Here is a 20,964-nt window from a genome sequence, read left to right on the forward strand (position 1 = left end):
ATGTATCCGGTAATGAATATGCATATATAGAGCAGTCGTGTGGGATGATATGCCATTATTGTATAACACAAGCGATGTCTACATCACGCCGGTGACTCAAGAGGCGTCCTGTTGGTATTCGCTGTGACCCGTTCTGTTTCATCTAATTCAGAAATACTGCAGTGAGCTTATTTTTCTTCCCTTTTAAGAATCACCATTCCGACTTTTTAGCAGTAAGTGAGCAATGGATGACGTGTGCCGCAAACGCTGGATCTGATAACAATGTAAAGTACTGGAAGTGTCAGATTTTTTTAATGTCTTCCCAGAAATAGAATCTTTAATAGCTTCATCTCTGCTCTGGGATACATAAAAGCTTTAAGAAAAATGACAATATTATTTCAGCCGGTAATGACACTTTAATGGATTCAGGGAAAAATACGATATAGACATCTTTGTACTTGGCTGGATTTACGCTAAATAAGAGCAGCGTTAGGTCGGTTTCACATCTGTGTAGGACTCTCAGGTCGGAGGTTTTATCGCAGATGTGGTCAAAGTACCGGAAGAAAAAGCGCAGCATGCAAAACTTTTTCTTCTGTCCATAAGTCGGGCAGCTGAGCAGAAAGTGAGGAAATCTCATTGTTAAAACCGCAATCACGCAAAATCGTGATTTAGCGGTAAATTGCGAATTTGTGCAATCGCAATTTTAACATTAACAAGACCCCCGGAGAAAAAAAAATGCTGCAAAAAGAACCGTAGTGGATAGTCACCCTCAGGGCTTTTACCCACTAGTGTTTTTTTTTTTTTTTTTAACGCTCCGATATCGCAGCGTTTTTTTCTGCAAACGTGAATGGGACTTTCTAATGTCCAAATCGCATCGCACAAAAATCGCAAGTTTGCGCTTCTGAGGTTTTTGTGCAATGCAATTTTAACATTAGAAAGTCCCATTGACGTTTGCAGGAAAAAACGCAGCGATATTGGAGCGTTAAAAAAAAATGCTAGTGGGTAAAAGCCCTAAAAGATTTAGGCCTCATGTTCACGGGGAAAATCAGGCCCACCGCGGATTCTTCTTACAGAATCCCGTAGCGGGTCCCACCTTTCCCGTGGACATGAGGCCTTTTTTACTTACCTGTCCGGACGCTGTGGATCTTCCCTCCGTCGTGGCCGGATCTTCTTTCTTCGGCCCGGCGGATGTGCTCGGCACACCGGCAGCGTGCCGCGCGCATGCGCCGTGCACCCTCCTTTTTTTTAAACTCCTGCTCTCCCGCGCCAGAGAGCAGAAATTCAGCTGTGGGTGTGCCGCGGATCCGGACGGCTTCCATAGTCATCAATAGAAGCCTGCGGGATACCCACACTAAAATAGAGAGTGCTGCGAGTCTTTTCCCGCACACGCAATCCGCGCCTCAAGGGAAAATGACATCCGCAGGTATTTAATTACCTGCGGGTGTCCAATACATCCCTATGGGGCGCGGATCACGCGTGCAGGACACCCACTGCGGGCCTGTCCCTGTGGACATGAGGTCTTAGAGATTTGTTTGATTTCCAATGGAATTCTACAGATAACGGGGCCCACTGAGGGGGGGAATAAACCTGAAATGATTAATCTTTGGTGGCATTATAACGGGTGTGCAGACTTTATATGTACTGTGTATACAAATATTTTATTTATCCACAGAAACCTATTTTACCCTTTGCGTAAAAATCGTGGCAAAATCACAATATTTTCCCTCGATCAGTGCTGCTTTTTCTCACAACAACATCGCTGCCACTTGCGATTTTATGTAAAACGGCATCACAAAGCACGAAACGTTCCTGCTATGCGATGTTATAAAAAGGAGGCTCCATAAGGCAACATGGGAGGTAAAAAAAAAACACGAAACGCAGAAAGATAAGACATGCCGCCATTTTTTTCCCTCGCAACATCACATGAGTCATAATATCGTAAATGTGAAGGAAACCACTCAAAATCATTGGCTTCATTATTCTGCGTTTTCACTCACTCTCGCAACGCACGAAAATCATGCGATTTTATCGCCAGTGTAAAGACACCTTCACACTTGCGATCGCGATATCGCTGCATTTTTTTAACGCGAATGGTAATAGGACTTTCTAATGTTAAAAACCTGCGATACGTTTTTAACATTAAAAAGTCCTATTGACATTCACTTAAAAAGAACTGATATCGCGTTAAAAAAACGCATGTGCAGGGGCCCTTAAAGGGAATCTGTCACCTAGTTTTAGCCCTATGAACTAAGCTTATGGGCTACGTGGAGGCGGCCCAACACCATACTGAAGTGTGAATAAAGGTGCTTTCACATTCTTCATTGCGCTCTTGAAAACTGAGAGCTGCAGTAGATTGCAATGGGCAACCAAGACAGTTTTTGTTTCAGTTTTCATAAATCTTCTACTTAACCCCTTCCCGCCATAGGAAGTAACTCTGCGTCCTGGCAGAGGGGTACTTAATGCAACAGGATGTACATTTACGTCCCAAAGATAACGTGAGACAATAACAGATCCTGCGCTATCTGGCAGCGGCAGCCAGCTATTACAGACAGCTGGCCACCTGCTGCAACAGTGGAGGTGCATCGGAACAGCGACCCCCGCTGTTAATCCCTTCCCTGCAGTGATCTAAGGGTTCGCAAAGGCAGCGCACTTTCTCTGTGACGTCATCGGACTCTCGCGAGCTTGACGCATTGCCATGGCAACAGAAAGCCAGCTACAGGCATCCTGCTTTGCCAGTGCTTGTGATCGCTAATACAAGCGATAAGGCATTGCAGGACAAAATGGGTCCTGCTCTAATGTCAGGTGTTTTTGTGTGACCTAGACATCTATGAGAGGTGCGCAAATACGAAAGGGGATGTGTGAAACACTGCGCAAAACTGCTGGGAAAAGAACACATTGGACTTCATTAGGTTTCATAGCCTTTTAATCCATAGAAAGGGTGTCGCGTGCGTGTGAACCGGCCCAGTGTGCGCAAAATGTACAGTATTATGTGCGGATACGGGTGCAGATATACCTCATCCAACCTCATTTACGTTGTGCTGAAGCGTGCACAATTGCACATACGGCCGTGTAAAGGAGCCCTCAGTCTTAGAGCTTCTTCACACAACCATATTTGTGCACACGTAAAATATACGCACAATGCGCAGATAATAGACGCCATTGATGTCAATGGATTCTTCATCATGAGCACAGAAGGCCACATAGAAGTCTCAATACGCTGCGCAATTCAGCAAGAAGAGAACACATCTGGACCTCGTTAGGCTACTTAGCCTTTTAATCCATGGAAGGGGTGTCCCGCTCGTGTGAAGTGGCCCTGCGTGTACAAGAAGTACAGTACTATGCGCAGATGCGCGAAAGTCAACCTCTTCCACCTAGTACACTGCGCTATGGTGGGCGTATTTGGGCATACACTCGTGTGCAGCCGCCCTTTTTCACATGACCGTGTTGGTGCGGGTTTTGCGAATGCAAAACACATGAAACCCAGTAATTTAAATGGGTGCGTTCTCATGAGCATGTTTTGCGCACGGAAAAAAGTAGGACCTGCTCTGTCTTTCTGCCTTTTGCGCAGCAAAGGACCAGAGAAGTCTACGGTCGGTGCGCACATATACAAGAGGAGGCGTGAAACACTGCGCAGAACACGGGAAAAAGAAAGAACTCTTATTTGTATAGCGCCAATTTATTCTGCAGCTCTTTCAGGTAATTTAAAAGAACACAGGCTGAATAGCCCTTCAATCCGCAGAGGTGTTGTCGCACGAGTGTGAACTGGGCCTGCGTGTACTATGCACAGAAACACGCAAATCCGCCTCATCCATCCGCTGCGGCGAGCGTTTGTGCACATACGGTCGTCTGCATTATCTCATAGCTATGTAAGGGGGAATGTAAAATATCTGTGGTTGCTACCTGCAGAGCCATGACTGTGCAGCTGGTAACATAATAGTGGTATTACTTTACAGTGTATTTAGAACCACCTCCTGCACCACTGAGGGAGCGATGCCCATATCAAAAATGGTGGCGCAACCCGTCTGACGTCATCACCCCGCGCCGGAAGTTCTAGTTTGGAAGGTTCCGTGTCGTTTTGTAGTGACGTCAGCCGTTGGATTCCGGGATTGATCAGCACGGTGCACCGAGCTGGAGGGACGGGAGCCTGCGGGGTAGGTATGGAGGCATCACATCCTGCCATGACCTCTAGGGGCTTGCTGGGACTTGTAGTCCCGCATATGGCCGGCTCCCAGGTAGCATGTTAGTAGGTGCAGGCGGATGTATGTCTATGGGACTGCTCATAGCTTATTCTTCAACAGGGGTCACGTGACTGGCTGCAATGTGGGCTTAGTCACATGGTCCATGTTGGTTTATGGGGCTGCACCAGGGTCACAAGTTGCCTTCCATCCATAGGATTGGGGATCTTGCTGATTTGTGGGGGTCTCACTGCTGATTTGGGGTTCTGTGTTCCCCATCCTCCTTACTGTGGGGTTACTGCGCCCCCCGTAGTGATGAGGACACTGAAAGAAGTGCTGGTCGTTTCTGTTCTCCAACACCAAATGTCAGGTGACCGCTGTGGCCTATCAGAGCTGGCAGTGTCGCCTTCCAGACTCCCGCCGTGATGCCAGGAGTTTGCTGCAGCCTGTGATTGGCCGCAGCGGTCACCTGACTTCTGTCAGCGGCGGACGGGATGTTAGCGGGGACGTCATACAGCTGACCGATAGTCGTCCCATGTTGCAGACCCCCACTAATCTGATATTGATGACCTTTCCTGAGGAGTGCTCATCAGTATCTGGCAGCGGCTTATCCTCCGTGGGACCATGAGATCAGGCATGTTGGATTCCATCATGTCCAATCCTTCTTTCCCCCAACATTGGCTATCGTGGGGAGCCTGGACACCCCCATACTCCTTACATCGTCTATCGATCCTGCTGAAACGTATGGGTCGTAACACGCCACATGGGTCACTGAGATCGTGAGACCTCACCCTACCTTGCACAATGTGTGGGGTGTGAGGTGGATGGTAATCTTACTGATTGGCTGCCAGGAACCACTAACAGAGTGACAGAAAAAAAGCCACCTGAGAAGGATTTAAATGGCGATCAGATAGTTTGTGTAGGATTTCTCTTGTCCGGTCCTCACGTACGTTTTTGCACAAATATCTGACAAAGATAGTATTTTTGGGGTGCCATATATGGAGATTGGGGTGACGGTCATCCGTACATTACCTGGCACTGCAGCCCTTCGTTCTAGTGATGGATGGGATCTCAGTAGTTGGACTGATCACATGTTGGTCTGCTGTTGTCGTCCATGTATTAGTACACGTGTTTACAGGCTCGTCCGTGTATAACGACTGCTGCGTTCTTCTTTCCAGCCACGTAGAGGATGACGACCGCAGCTAGGCCAACGTTCGAGCCAGCCAGAGGCGGCAGAGGAAAAGGCGAAGGCGACCTCAGCCAGCTGTCCAAGCAGTATTCCAGCCGGGACCTTCCGTCACACACAAAGATCAAGTACAGGTACGGCGTGGTGTGAGGTGCGGCCGGCGCGGGGTGAGGCGCGGCCGGCGCGGGGTGAGGTGCGGCCGGCGCGGGGTGAGGCGCGGCCGGCGCGGGGTGAGGCGCGGCCGGCGCGGGGTGAGGCGCGGCCGGCGCGGGGTGAGGCGCGGCCGGCGCGGGGTGAGGCGCGGCCGGCGCGGGGTGAGGCGCGGCCGGCGCGGGGTGAGGCGCGGCCGGCGCGGGGTGAGGTGAGGCGCGGCCGGCGCGGGGTGAGGTGCGGCGCGGGGTGAGGTGCGGCGCGGCCGGCGCGGGGTGAGGTGCGGCGCGGCCGGCGCGGGGTGAGGTGCGGCGCGGCCGGCGCGGGGTGAGGTGCGGCGCGGCCGGCGCGGGGTGAGGTGCGGCGCGGCCGGCGCGGGGTGAGGTGCGGCGCGGCCGGCGCGGGGTGAGGTGCGGCGCGGCCGGCGCGGGGTGAGGTGCGGGGTGAGGTGCGGCGCGGCCGGCGCGGGGTGAGGTGCGGCGCGGCCGGCGCGGGGTGAGGTGCGGCGCGGCCGGCGCGGGGTGAGGTGCGGCGCGGCCGGCGCGGGGTGAGGTGCGGCGCGGCCGGCGCGGGGTGAGGCGCGGCCGGCGCGGGGTGAGGTGCGGCGCGGCCGGCGCGGGGTGAGGTGCGGCGCGGCCGGCGCGGGGTGAGGTGAGGCGCGGCCGGCGCGGGGTGAGGTGAGGCGCGGCCGGCGCGGGGTGAGGTGAGGCGCGGCCGGCGCGGGGTGAGGTGAGGCGCGGCCGGTGTGAGGTGCGGCCGGCGCGGTGTGGGGTGAGGTGCGGCTGGTGTGAGGTGCGGCCGGCGCGGTGTGGGGTGAGGCGCGGCCGGCGCGGTGTGGGGTGAGGCGCGGCCGGCGCGGTGTGGGGTGAGGCGCGGCCGGCGCGGGGTGAGGTGAGGCGCGGCCGGCGCGGGGTGAGGTGCGGCCGGCGCGGGGTGGGGTGAGGTGCGGCCGGCGCGGGGTGGGGTGAGGTGCGGCCGGCGCGGGGTGGGGTGAGGTGCGGCCGGCGCGGGGTGGGGTGAGGTGCGGCCGGCGCGGGGTGGGGTGAGGTGAGGTGCGGCCGGCGCGGGGTGAGGTGAGGTGAGGTGCGGCCGGCGCGCTGTTGTGTGCTGATACAGTTATTTGTATAGCTCCGGAACTTTATAATAAACCGCTAAGTTAAGGAAACAGCGTAAGGCTGTTGGGGCCAAGGGTTCCCGTAACGCCCGGCAAGGTGGCCAGGAATCCTGCGATGGGAGTAACCCTATAAGCAACCCAGTGTAACCCCAGGTCAATTTAAAGGGGTTTTACAGGGTTACACCGGGGTTGGAGCAGAAGCGCTGCTGCCCCCCCTGTGTAGCGGACGGCGCTCATTATTGCAGGCACGGCTCTCTGAAATCCATGGGAAATGTGCCTGTAATTACAAGTGCCAGCCACGACACAGGGGGGCAGCAGTGCTTCCGCTCCGACCCTGGTGGGCACTACCTGAAAAAAACCCTCTTACGTTTCAAGGATATCGGTCTGTCCAGTTAGGAAGCAATTGTAAATCAATTTAGCCTACTTTGGTTCAAATGAAAGTGACAACAGGAGCGCCGGAGAGGAATAGCAAGACGCCCCCAAACACGGCATGGAGACCATTCCAATCTGTTGCTTCTTCTTTCTGACTTATTCTTCTCTAGTTTTGCTGGTGTCACTATTGGACATGAGGCGCTACCTGCAGCCAACCTGGTTGTACAGGAAGTTCTACTCCTCTAAGATGGCACATCCATACCTTCCGTCACCAGTCTGAAGAGTATGGAGCAGATACCAGGACACGGGCCGGGGCACAAGGAGAGCCGGACAGCAACCCAGCATCAGGAGCGCTGCCAGAGCCCTACAAAATGAGCCCCGTCAGACAGGGACCCCATGACGTCCTGTAGTGGAACCCGTACTCGCAGCTCAGTACCGTGCTGCTCTATTGGTGTTTACCAGGGGCACCAGAATTGGCAGGTCTATCATTGGCGCTCTGTTCTGGTCACAGATGACAGCAGCTTCGCACTGCGCATGAGGCCAGACATCCAGATACGATGTGTGATTTCGGTGTTCTCATTTTATAAGCAGTGTATTTCAGTTTATCATTTTTAAGATCCCATCTTGCTGTCAGTGAATGGAAACTTTCCATTAAGGCTTGTTTTTGCTAAATGTATTCTATCTGCCTTTTAATACCCAGAATACCCATGAGTTCTGAGTTATGGGGATCTGATCTTGGTAGAACCCCAAATGTCCTTGTATCTGAGACATAAGGCCTCCGCTTCAGCTGCTGTCCAATGGAATCCATTGAGTTGTGGGCTGCAGCGGTCACTTCATCAATCAGCGCTTCACAAAGGTCGCATTATAACCCAGGCCTAAAACTAACTTTCAAACTTTGAATCCGGCCCGTGAGTATCAGATCTTCCCTGTAATGAACCGTGCACTTGTGTCAGTTGGACAGAGCGAGGACAGGTTTTCAGCCTCTGTAGATAAGTAAGAATGTTTCCGTTCACTGACAGCAAGCAGAGACCTGGGAAATTGTGGAAAAGGTTCTGTAACATTTCATACAGTGAAAAAGCACAGTTGGCATAAAAATGGAAAATTGTTTTAAATATACCACATACACTATGCTTACAAGGTATTGGGACCCCCACTATCCTGTGCTGTCAGGCGAAGGGGATATGCAAATTGGATGGGAAGGACTGGGGCCATTGGTTATAGGGAAGTGCACCCTCTTTCTGGACAATGTGGCATCACCTACAGGCATTACCCTGTTGGGTAATCTCTGCAAACTTCATTGGCCAGCCAAAGTCCAGATCTCAATCCCATCGAGCCGAACTAGAATACTATATCCTTGCACGCCCATCATTCCCCTCCATTGTTATTTGAAGCTCTTCTCAAGGAATGTGGGCATATGCCTCCACCCATCTATCAGAGGTGGAAAGTGGCCTTGGAGGGTTACTGCAGTCATAGAGGCCAATGGTGGCCTCACACCGGACTGAAAAATGTCAATAAAATCAAATTTCATCACTTTCTATGGGTTCCAAAACTTTTGTCAACATAGCATATAGATGATCCGCCGAGATGTATAGAGAGGGGGCAGCAGTGAGTATCTGTAATGTTGTGTGTGATTGTAGACAGACCACCCAGGATGCCCCCGAGGAGGTGAGAAGCCGCGACTTCAGGAGGGAACTGGAAGAAAGGGAACGTGTGGTTGTCAGAGAGAAGAACAGAGACCGACCGCCCAGAGGTACCGGACTTTACCTATTTAACACATTTGCACAACCTTATCTCTTTTATACAGAGCTGATCTCTGCATTTACTGATTCCGTCTATAGGGGGCGCTGACAGCTGGAATATATTGTGGGACAGTGAATGCTTTTATACGCTTTCAATAAATTTCATCCTTCAGGCAGCAATCAAAGAATGTAACTTTCTTTATACACATAAGGAAGATGGAAAAATCCCTCCTCGGGCCGACTAGGCTGTATAAGATGAACGGGGCGTCTGCCAACCAATGTCACCCAGCATCGGGGGCAAATATTAACCATTTAATATGGAGCTGCCCAGATACTTGCGCATACTGGAGGGAGGTTACAGAATTTCTAAACCAGTTAATGGGGTGCTAATTCCACCTGACCCGTTCATATGCTTGTTGGGGGTTTTAGATGAGGCGCACTGGCAATTTCACGATCGGATATTCCATACTAAGGTGTTGTTCCTGGCCCGCAAAACGATAGCTTTAGGCTGGATGGACAGGCGTTCTCCAATGCTCTCAATGTAGCAGAATATCATTAATTTCACTTTGCCATATGAGAACATACCGGTTTTCCCGATAATAAGCCCTACTCTGGTTTTCAGTGGAGGCTTGAAATATAAGCCCTACCCCAAAAATAAGCCCTAGTTAACCTACATGGGGGAAAAAAACCCCTATCAATGCTCACCTGGTCCTCTGACGTATCAGTTTCTTTGGCTTTGAATATCCCGCCTCCAGCAAAGTGAGCGCTGTGATTGGATCAAGCGCCAGCCAATCGCAGCCGGCGCTTGATCATTCACAGCTATTTAGTGAATGACATCACTGAATGGCTGTGATTGGCTCATCGAGCATCGGCTGTGTTTGGGTGGGGCGCGATTCAATCACAGCGCTCAGTTTGCCGGAGGCGGAGTATTCAAAGTCCTGTTTACCAGAAAGCAACTGATATGTCAGTGCGGAGGACACTGCAGCTTGCCACAGCGCCGCCGGAGGCCATCGCGAGGCACGCTGCGGACCAGGGGAGTATAAGCATCCCATATAAATAAGACACTGTGCCTCTTTTGGGTCAATAATTAATATAAGACAGTGTCTTATTTTCAGGGGAACATGGTAGTTTATAAAAATAGAAAATGCGCGGGAAAATTCCATAAGGTGGGGGGGGGGGGGAGTGTGTGACGGAGCTTGATGGACACAACTGCCACACGGGATGTGCTACAAAGTTTATTGACTAGAGCTGTATCTAGGGCTGGTCGGTAATGTGGGTGCCAACTAGCCAGTTCTATGGACACCGTAGTCTGACGCACTAATGTATTGTACCCATATGTCGGTTGTAAACAATGTACCTGTGTAATTCTGCCTTAGCTTGAAAAAATTATGATGTATGCTAAGCCTTCCACTCATATACTCTATGGGATATTTATCATTCAATAAAAAAAACCTCTGCAGCGCCACCTATTGGATGGCAGATTCCTTCACATCAATGTGACTTTCTAACAAGTCTTAATGATTGGGAATAGAATGCCAGAGAACCATATACACACAGCTGTTTCGGGGTGTTTGCCCCTCATCAGTGTGCAGTAGGTTTCTGGCTTGGCTCGTGAGAGGCCTATAATGTGGGTGTATATGGTTCTCTGGCCTCCCATTCCTAATCATTGATAAGACTTGTTAGAAAGTCACATTGATGTAAAGGAATCCTGCCATCCAATAGGTGGCACTGCAGAGGTATTCTCCAGCTTCCTTATTTGCATAAATTACCCAGATGAGCTAGCATGGCCTTATAAGTCTCCTCACTCACCTTCTAGGTCTCCCCACACCCCTTTTGGGTGCTCTCCTTGGGCAGAGACTATATCATCCCTTGACCCACTCATCCCCTAGGTGTCTCCACACACTTTTTGAGTGCTTTCCTTAAGGAGACACACCACACCCCTCCTGGCTCATCTTTTGTACACAGCACACCATCCTGATTCTGGCACACCCCAGACCCCATTCCTTATGTGATGTAGTAGTCGTTGATATGGGCGGCTGAGCAGCATTGCATTATACGTGCTCCAATGTAAATGAGCAGTAAAAGTTCAGTTGGTGACATACTTTGTGTATCTGTGCACCACGGCTTGGCGGCGGGGAGTATGACCCTTCGTTATGTTCTTCCAGCGGTTGACAATCTGTTCTGGACATGTGATGGACACGCAGGTATATGGCTGGATCCACAGGGGGGCTGATTTGCAGTGGAAAGCCTGCCTCCAAGCTCGCCCCGTTTAGTGCGGGTTTTATCGTGTATTTCTGGGCGGATTTCACCGCGTCCTTCATTGAGAAGAGGTGAACTCTGCAGCGGAAACGGCGATAAAATTGACATGTCGCGGAATTCTGCACGGGTTTTGTGCTGGTTATTTCCGCAGCTTGTGGATGAGATTTTCAAAATCTCCTCCACTTTGCTGCTACTGTCAATGCCGCAGGATTTCCGTGCGGAGGGTCTGCACAGTAATTCCGCAGCAATCGTGTCCCGTGTGAATCCCACCTATGGCTCATTACATTAGTTATCAGAGCTGTGTGTTGTAATGAGTCGTAGCTCTAGAATAGCTGCTAGACGTCTGATCGGTGAGGGTCTCATCACCAAGACCCTCACTGTTCCTGAGCACGAGGTTTCCACGTTCCCCTCTCCTCCTCACCGCACCCTCCACAGTGAGCAGATGATTGAATTCTCCATGCATTTTCAATAGAACAACTAGATATAGCCAGGCGCTTGTTTTACCACGGAGAGCCCACTGATCAGACTTTTATCACCTATCCTATGTTGGTACAATCCCTTTAACCAGCAGCTAAACACTTCCTGCACCTATCTCAAGAACTCCGCTCTGCCACCCCTGGCTTGGTTGATGAAGGTGTTGGGGTTACAGTAGCGGCTGAGCAGGCTGTCCTATTCTGTTTCGCCCATAGAAGTGAATGTGAGTTAGAGGAACGGTGTAGCACAGCGCGATCAGCTACTTGCGTACCCCTGGCCACCGCTTAGAGGGGCACTGCCTGCCCTGCTATGATTGGCCGAGCTGGGAATCTCTCTTTATATGTGTTGACTAGGTTTTCTACTGGAGTCTCTCTGGGTTTATAAGTCACAGTGTTTTATTGGTGTCATCCAGTTATTACAATAAATGGTCCTAAATCACTTCAGTTGCCGTAATTTGTCATTAAACTCCATTTCCTTTTTCTTTCCCTCCAGAACACACATCGTCTGTGTCCAAGAAACCTCGTCTAGATCAGATTCCAGCAGCCAATCTAGATGCAGATGATCCACTAACGGACGTATGTATTTCTCTTCTTCCCTTTATGTTTAGGCTTTGGCTTCATGGTGACTTCAACCAACCTCCAGTCCTGGGACAAATATTGTCCTGGGACCCGGAGGGATTAGTAATTTTACCTGGCAGTCTTTCTCTGTGCTTCTGTCCCCCGGAGCCACCAATTTACATAGCCTGTCTTCCAAGGCGTTGGTCCCTGCAGCTGTCACTACCCGGTGCACACATACAACAGAGGTCTCAGACACTTCACACTGCTCTGATTGGCTAATGCTGTTCATGTGAACACTGTTGGCCAATCGGAGCAGAGTCTTAGACTACGGCTGTACTACAAGTGCTCAGAATTCATCGGGTGATTGAAGTGTGGCGGTCATCTTGGAAGACAGAAAATGGGCAATGGAAATTGTCAGAGCTGGGGAATAATGACAAAAATGAAGAATGCAAAGTAATCTGTCTCTGCTGCGCTCTCAGCTGTTTCCGTCAGTCCCATGAATGGTCCGTGCAGCCAGGAGGAATGGGGCGCTTGTAGTAATTATGTCGTACTCAGCAGTTATCACACATTTATCACCTGTCCTGTTGATAGCTGATGAAATTATCAGATGGGATAGAGAGTCCCCTTTAAAGGAGGGTGTACAGGAATTGAGAAATCATGGCCGCCATCCATACAGCTCCTAGAATGGGTGCATGCAAAGGAAAAGTCCAGCTCGCTTGATTATCCAAGGATGCACCAACATGGAGGATTGCGGAACGCAGGAGGATTCCAGCCTCTGAGATGAGTAAGATAAAGGACTTCCAGACTCGGTGGTAGTTAGTTGCATTCTAGGACTGGTTTCTCACAGACTGCATTGAAGGTGACCAGTTCTTGTACAACCCTTAGAAGCATTTATGGCATAGCCACAGCAGATGGAAGTTGTGGAAGGAGCCGAGCAAGTGCAACGGGTGGTTGGATGGTCGGCCTGGAGGTTGGTTGTGTCCGGGTCTGCAACAATGGGGCTGACCTTCGGTATGAAGAGAGCGCTCATGGAAACATTTGGGGGGAATTCCTGGAACGTAGATGTCAGGGTAGTAAACTGAGTGGTGGTAGAGAACGAGAGTCGGTCACATCTTGCTTTACTCAAAACTTTATTATCAAATGGAATGCTGGAAAGCAGCAACTTCAGGTTGAAGGAAATGGTAACAATTCTTGTTAGCGGCACATGACGTCACGGAGGTAGTCTGTCTTACCACCTTGTTGTCCCGAGCTCCACAGCGAAGTGTCCATTCTCCTGCGCTGCACATGCCACACGTTGGCCTATACTTTCTCTCCAGGCTGCTTTACTACTTTTTCGGCGCTCTCTTTTTTTGCGGTGCCATCCAACACATAGCTAAACTGTCAATTATATAACCCCTCCCTGGCCGCCCGTTCTTGGCCCCATCCACCGCTTTTGTAGGATCGCACTACTGCCTCCAGAAATGTAGCTGCTACCTTAAACTAAAACATCATTCAATATAATAAAACCAACAAGTAACTTGATACATTGTCCCCGTTCCCCCTTACACAAGTAGCGCCCAACTTTTTACCGTGTCCCCAATAGACTTAAATGAGAGACATATACAAGAGCTGCCTCATCGCCATTAAATCCTGTCTAAACCACTGCACCTGTGAGGTTTTTATAGATCATGTGGCCCACACATTTACATGTTCACAGATAAAATAAAGGCATCTAATTCCTGGCGACCTCATAGGGTTCCTTTGTTGGCATTTGAATATTTAGCATTACGAATCAAGGTTCTTTAGTGAGTTCAGATGCCACTTGAGGTCATGAGTCATTTGTAAAGTCCCATTTAGACCGGACGACGGTCGTTTACACCAGGGGTCCCCAACTCCAGTCCTCAGGGACCACCAACAGGTCATGTTTTCAGGATATCCTATGGTAAGAACATCTGTGGCAATATCTGAGGCACCGACAATAATTGTATCACCTGTGCAATACTGAGGAAATCCTGAAAATATGACCTGTTGGCGGTCCCTGAGAACTGGAGTTGGGGACCCCTGGTCTACACGACACACAACGTGACCTCACCGCTAAGACGGGCAGAGATCACCGCTGGATTGCTGGCTTCTCGTTCCACCCTTCACCTTCTATGTGAAGCAGGGAGCGTTTACAGGCAATGAGAATCCCACAATCCAGCGGTGTTTGTTATACTGAATGTCAGCGATAATGAGAAGTCAATGAATAGTAAACTTTTTTTTTTTTTGCTTTTAACACGAGACTATTATTGCTCAATGTCATTTGTTTGAACGAATTTTGAGCGATGATCGTCCCTGATCAGAAACCGAACCGACCCGATTATCGCCAATGGGGTCCATTCAGCACTGTTTGGAGCAATTTGCCCATGGGGATTCCAATTTACTGCTCCCCGAACAGAATGGGGAAGCAGAACCCCGAGCCTAAGTGTGAAGCCGCCGTTCTCTGTCTGAGGCATTACGCTTTTCCTCCTTCTGCTACGTAGGATAATTAGAGCTACAGATTTAGTTGATCTTCATCAGTCCTTGGCAAAGGTATTTTTACGGCGGCGTTATTAACATCACTGCTGGACGAGGGTTTGACTGCCAAGATCCCCCTGATCCTCAGAATGATGTTCCCTGCACAGCAAGGAGCCTTGCATGGCTGTTCCATGATGACCTGGCTTGGGTGCTTAGCTGTTTAATGACTGCTTAGCTCCTGCTCCAACAGCCAGGATCGGAGGACCCTCTGATCCCGGCCTTTTAACTCTGTTAATCACCATGGCCAAGAGTGACTGTGCCATAATCAGAGGGGACTTCTTCTTTTGGTTGGGTTACTGGGTGACCTGTGCAGTCAACCATGCCGACCTAGAAATTACCAGCGTTTTGCACGCTCATTACGCAGTGAAGAGTGCTCATTGATTTCAATGGGTTTGCTCTATTTTCCTGCCCATTTGTGCACAAAAATAGCACCTATTGAACTAATTAACTTCATTGCCCATTTCAGTTAATGGGTGCGTGGTTGCATGTTTTTTTGTGAGGACAGTAAAACGTGCACATGCATGCGAAAATGCGTAACGCCCACTTCGCAAATGCACACATTAATGCGAAATGACACTGGCCTATGGGCGGCTAAACATGGGACCGCTATTATCGAACTAGTTTGAGCGAATGAATGGAGCAGAAAAGCGGAATCCCCAGCGTAGATGTGAAAGCCGCCTCGCACACTTAGGTCGGGTGTCCACGGGCGTTGCGAAGTCCCGCGGCAGATCGCCGCCTGGGAGCAGGAGCCGTCGCCGAATCTCCACCAGTCAGCCCTATCTGATAGGCTGGCCGTGGAGAATCGGGGCAATTCGCAGCATGCTGCGAATTGCCCGCCGCGAGCGGAGAATGGCAATGATTCTCCACTTGTGGACAGGGGCCGGCGCTTTCCATAGCCATGGAAAGTGTCGGCCGACACGATTCACCGTCAGTTTACCGCCGGCGAAGTCACTGCTGTGTACAGGGGGCCTTATATGGTATAAATAAGTTTTCTTGCGAATACACAACATAAAAGTGGAATACTGACACTTCTAAGTGAGCGCATGACCATAAAAACCTGAAGAATTATTTGAGGTCATTCAGTTTGAAACATGAACAACGAAAATGCTGAAAATCACTTTTTTTTTTTGTCTGTCTGTGCTTCAGAATTAAAGGGGTGGTCTCGCGAAACCAAGTGGGGTTATACACTTCCGTATGGCCATATTAATGCACTTTGTAATGTACATTGTGCATTAAATATGAGCCATACAGAAGTTATTCCACTTACCTGCTCCGTTGCTAGCGTCCTCGTCTCCATGGTTCCGTCTAAATTCGCTGGCAGCTTGCTTTTTTAGACGCGCTTGCGCAGTCCGGTCTTCTCCATTCAGCACGAGCCGCTTCAGTGTGCTCCCCGCTACAGCTCTTCTACGCATGCGCAGACGAGCTGTCACTGCTCGGGAGCGCGCTGAAGCGGCCATTCTGCACCATCCTCTGTTAGAGGAAGGTGCAGAAACTGGAGCTGCCCAGCGGAGAAGACCAGCCCAGCCCAGCAGCCCCGAGAAGCCTCCCAGGTAAGTGATGGGTCGGGGGGGGGCTGCCGCTGCGCCGGGCTGCGCCGGGGGGGGGCTGTCGCTAGGCCGGGGGGGCTGTCGCTAGGCCGGGGGAGCTAGCGCTAGGCCGGGGGGGGCTGTCGCTGCGATGGGGGGGGCTGTCGCTAGGCCGGGGGGGCTGTCGCTAGGCCGGGGGAGCTAGCGCTAGGCCGGGGGGGCTGTCGCTGCGATGGGGGGGGCTGTCGCTGCGCCGGGGGAACTAGCGCTGGGGAGCCGGGGGCTAGCGCCGGTTACCTGCTGTCTGGTCGGCGGCTGCGGGGCGTCTGGTCGGCGGCTGCGATGCGTCCGGTTGCCATGGAAACACAGCTGGCGGCGTCTCGGGAGCGCGCACGTCGGGCTGCAGCGAGCGACTGGGAAAGAGCCGGCGGCCATCTTGAGGAAACTTTTATAACTTGCTGAAACGCTGGAACGGTAAGTACGAACCAGCTAGAAATGTCATTTACAGGGGGGCTTAGTAATGTGTGTTTAATGGGGGGGACTGGGCAAAAAAAAAAATTAACTGCTTCCTCGAGACATCTCCTTTAAGTCTAACATTAAGTTGCAGGAATGCTGCCTTCCAATAGGTGGCGCTGCAGAGGTATTGTTTCATCCCCCTTATTTGCATAGTACTCAGAGGAGCATGAATGGCCTTATAAGTCTCCTCACTCACTCACCTGCTAGATTCTCTCTCTCTAAGGAGAAAATATAGCGTTACTGACTCAAAAATAAATGACCCAGTAACTTGTATGAACCCTCAAACGCTGATGAAAAAGTATTTAATTGCACCTGCGTTAAACGAGGAGGTCTCACGCAACCGCATTCATGAAAAAACATAAAAGTTATGGCTGATGAAGTGTGTCAAAGCAATGACGAAAAAATGTAACTAGTTGTTAACCCTAAAGGGGTGTGGGCATTAAGGGGTTAACACACAGCAGGGTGAGGCAAGCAGACATCCTTATGGCTTTCCTGGAGGGCGATGGTATACATTGTGACAGTAATATTCAAGTTTATTCCATTTTAAGAGGACCTGCATCCAATCATTACAGAGAAGTAGGGAGACCCCCAGGGATAGAGGGAGGGGGGATGTGAGCGGGCAGCACGAGCCTGATGCGATGGTCTCTGGAAGACCCCAGGCACTGTCTTGTATGGAGATTAGCTTGGCGGATCTTGAAGTTTGTTGTTGGCTTTTTTCCTTAGGAAGATGAAGATGATGACGATTCAGATGAAGACAGCGATGATGACACCGCCGCCCTGCTGGCAGAATTAGAGAAGATCAAGAAGGAACGGGCAGAGGAGCAGGCCCGCAAGGTAAGATGGACAGAGGAGCTGGGGAGATTCTTGGCTGTTTCTGGGCAATTTTAAAACAAAAAGAATATGGTGTCCTAAGATGAAGGCCTTGCAGAAGCCGGCATGTAGAAAGTGGCTATTGGGCGGGTGTAATCCCTTCCAGCCGCCGCTGCGAAATTTCAGGCTCTTGGCTACAGCATGACTGGTTACTCTTGCCTAACTGAGTACACTTGGTGTTATGGGTGAGGGGACTATGACAACCCTTCTGGGCTCAGCTTAGTCATGGCCCATTGTAGTGATGATTCTTCAGTATTTGTAACTAGTCACACATTTATAGAACCTGGTAAACTCCTTCAGGCTATTATCAAGCGGGCGAGCGCGATATGGGGTTGTGAAACTCAGCCAGATATGGCGCTCGGGAACGTGTGCTGTCTCCGCGGATGCCAGGCATGTTTGTGGCATAACCGCCTCCCATCACTTGTGTGAGAAGTAGCGATCCCCAAGTGTTCGCATTGTTTTCAATGGGAATCGCCACATTGCATGGAGTGCGATGTTTTATCCAGACCTGTTGAAAACAATGGGCAAGGCATTCCGAAAGGGTTTGTTCACACGACCGCGGGTATTTTAGCTGCGTCCAAAAATCGCGACCATCTGAAGCATTGGATTCCAATGTATTCATTCAGATGAGCGATTTTTGGGCGCGTAAAAAAAATTGCGCTGGCAAAAATGGCACATCAGCGTCCGATTTTATACGCCCATGGAAGGATAGATCTTGCCCTATCTTTAACTGAGATGCACTGGAAGCTTCCATAGACTTCTACGGTAGCTGGTAAAAAAGGGAGGCGAAGGGAGTTTAGCTGCATCCAACGCCAGGAAGAGAATACAGCCGGCTCTATTTAACCATTAGTGGTCATTCCAAGGATTTCTACCAACTGAGGAATTTCCACCATATTTTTTTTCACTGATATGCCACAGCCGCCTGTGTGAATGGACAAGAAAATGTGGTTAAAGCTCGGGACTTGATTGTGGTTATTCTTCATTCTTATGACGTTTAGCCGTGATCAGCTGAGTGTAAAAAAAACGCATACGGATGTGTGATAAGAAGTGTTCGCTCTTCGCTCATCCATTTTCTACAGGCATAAAATCCATCATCGGCTCGTTGACTTACCGTTTGGTTTAACCAGCGCTCGTTCCGTCACTTATACCGCAAATGCGAAGGACTGAACGAGCCAACAATGTATTTGTCTTAACAGGCTGTATGAGTTAACAGTGACGTCATTTGCTTATTGAAACGATAAGTCGGCCAGTCTAAGAGAGCCCTAAGTCTCAGTAGATCCATCAGTGAGGCTGGACTGACGACTTAGCTCCCCTCTGCTCTCTCCTCTCCTGCACCTTCTAAGCTAACTTATAACCATGACAGTAAATCTTTGCAGCGACTAGAGATGAGCGAGTATACTCGCTAAGGAACATTACTCGAGCGAGTAGTGCCTTAGCCGAGTATCTCCCCGCTCGTCTCTAAAGATTCGGGGGCCGGCGCGGGTGACAGGTGAGTTGCGGGGGGGAGAGGGGGAGAGAGAGATCTCCCCGCCCCCCGTTGGCCCCCGAATCTTTAGAGATGAGCGGGGAGATACTCGGCTAAGGCACTGCTCGCTCGAGTAATGTGCCTTAGGGAGTATACTCGCTCATCTCTACTTGTGACCATAAATTGGCTGATAAGAGCTGAAAACCAGACCGGTCCAAATCACCAAAGGTATGTTGCTCATTACAGTACAACACACGTACTGGGAAAACTAATGCGTTTCAGTGTACTGGTGACATAAGAGGTCAGAAGTACAGAAAGTCTTCTCATGTAGCACAGAGTGTTAAGGCAGCAGAAATGCAGTCCTAAGCTGTGACTCACAACCTGAAGTTGCGGTTCAATCCCCGCATGGTTCAGGTAGCTGGCTCAAGGTTGACTCAGCCTTCCATCCTTCCGAGATCGGTAAAATGAGTTCCCAGCTTGGTGGGGGGGTAATAAATAAATTACTTGGAAGCGCTGCGGAATAAGTTGGTGCTATACCCTGCAATTTTTTTTACCCTGCCTTATCCGCTAGAGTGTTACTGCAAATAAAGACTGGCACTCCGGAGGACTATATGGTATCGTCACTCATTGTGTCCAGGGCTGCTGTGTAATGGCCCTTTTACATAGGCTCAGAATCTCATGGTTCTCGTTTACCCGACGGAAAGAGCTGATGACGTCATCGCCAGCTCGTTCGCACTCAGGTAGTCCATTTAGACTTGTTCAGAATTCTGCAGTCCTCGGGTACTCATCGTTCAGTGCTTCACATTCTTATGATCAGTTGTCGACACACGTAAGAAGATATTTGCACATACGGTAACTTAACATGCTCTGTGTAACATTTTGAAGAATTAGGTGCATCTTGGGCATAAACCGAACCGCTAGTCACAACGAATAGTTGCAGCAAAACTGCTCATATGATAAATCTCCCACTATGTTCCCATCACACTTGTGCCATATCTTCACTTCATACGCTGGGAAATTCTTCCAATCCAATGTACAGTATATACCAAATAGCATTTTTCTTGTGCTGATTTATTTTTTTTCTCCACCAGATGGCAGTGTTTAATCTAACTTAATAACTGTTCTATACAATTAGTTGTACCACTAAAACCATGCATGTCATTGATTATCTGGTGACACTAGTGTCGGTCAGCGGATGGGATGCATTAGGTGCAAATTGAAGTTCTTGAGGTTAACATATTGGAAACAGGAAAAATGGACAAGCATAAAATAAGGGTTCGAGCAACAAGGGCCAAATTGTGTTGGGTGGTAGACTGGGTCTGAGCATCTCCAAAACGGGCAGCTTATGGGATGTTCTCGGGTGCAGTGGTTAGTACCTACCAAACGGGCCGGGCCCCTGTTCTTGAGATCAGACTTGTATGGGTAGGTGACAAATGTTAATTCTGGTAGAACCGCTTTAAGGTTAGTCCATCTGATCCAATCCCACAGAAGAGCTACTGTAGGACAACCTGCTTGTTACTGCTGGACACATTTAGGGGTCTTGTGGAGTCTTCTTCGACAGGTCACCTTTTTTTTTTTTTTTTTTTTTTTTTTTTGTGTACGGGTGACCTACACAATATTGGGTAAGTGGTTTTACTGTTATGTTACATGGGGCGGAACTGCTGCGGAAATTCCACTGCAAATTCCACATCGACGACTGTCATCTGACCAGCGAGCGGCGCTGCACTCGCTAGAGGCCGCTGGGTATCAGGTGTAGGTTCACTGATAGCTGAAGACTTTGGAGGTGAGCAGTGTATCTTCTGAAATTAGCTGAGAGTCAAAATTCGCTCAAAAGGTGTGGATTTTGACTTTTTGCATGCGGACTTTGCTGCGGACATAATGCAGCATTTCCGCCTCGTGTAAACCTACCCATGATCAATTCCGAGGGCCACAATGAAAGTTAAAGGGATGTTACCATTTGGGACATTTACGACACATCAATATAATATGCCATAAATGTCTGATAGCTGCTCCACTTCCGGGAGACTTTCCCCATCTTGTGGCGCTC

At 50.0% G+C, this 20,964-nt stretch overlaps 1 protein-coding gene across 2 annotated transcripts in view; it reads left to right on the plus strand.

Annotated features, from left to right (window-relative positions):
• Positions 1 to 4,041: 4,041 nt before the first annotated feature.
• The window catches only part of CWC15 (CWC15 spliceosome associated protein homolog), a 32,041-nt gene continuing 15,118 nt past the window's right edge, over positions 4,042 to 20,964 (plus strand). Inside the window, exons 1-5 of one of the 2 annotated variants that reach the window (XM_066586760.1) lie at positions 4,042 to 4,130; positions 5,333 to 5,474; positions 8,614 to 8,726; positions 11,941 to 12,023; positions 17,306 to 17,416. In XM_066586760.1, the coding sequence (XP_066442857.1) occupies positions 5,344 to 5,474; positions 8,614 to 8,726; positions 11,941 to 12,023; positions 17,306 to 17,416 (438 nt within the window). In that variant the 5' untranslated portion in view covers positions 4,042 to 4,130; positions 5,333 to 5,343. Of the gene's footprint in view, positions 4,135 to 5,332; positions 5,475 to 8,613; positions 8,727 to 11,940; positions 12,024 to 17,305; positions 17,417 to 20,964 lie in introns of both variants that reach the window. The other variant, XM_066586766.1, reaches the window with a different exon arrangement.

This window comes from Eleutherodactylus coqui, chromosome 1 (assembly GCF_035609145.1).
Source record: "Eleutherodactylus coqui strain aEleCoq1 chromosome 1, aEleCoq1.hap1, whole genome shotgun sequence".
Classification (NCBI taxonomy): domain Eukaryota; kingdom Metazoa; phylum Chordata; class Amphibia; order Anura; family Eleutherodactylidae; genus Eleutherodactylus; species Eleutherodactylus coqui.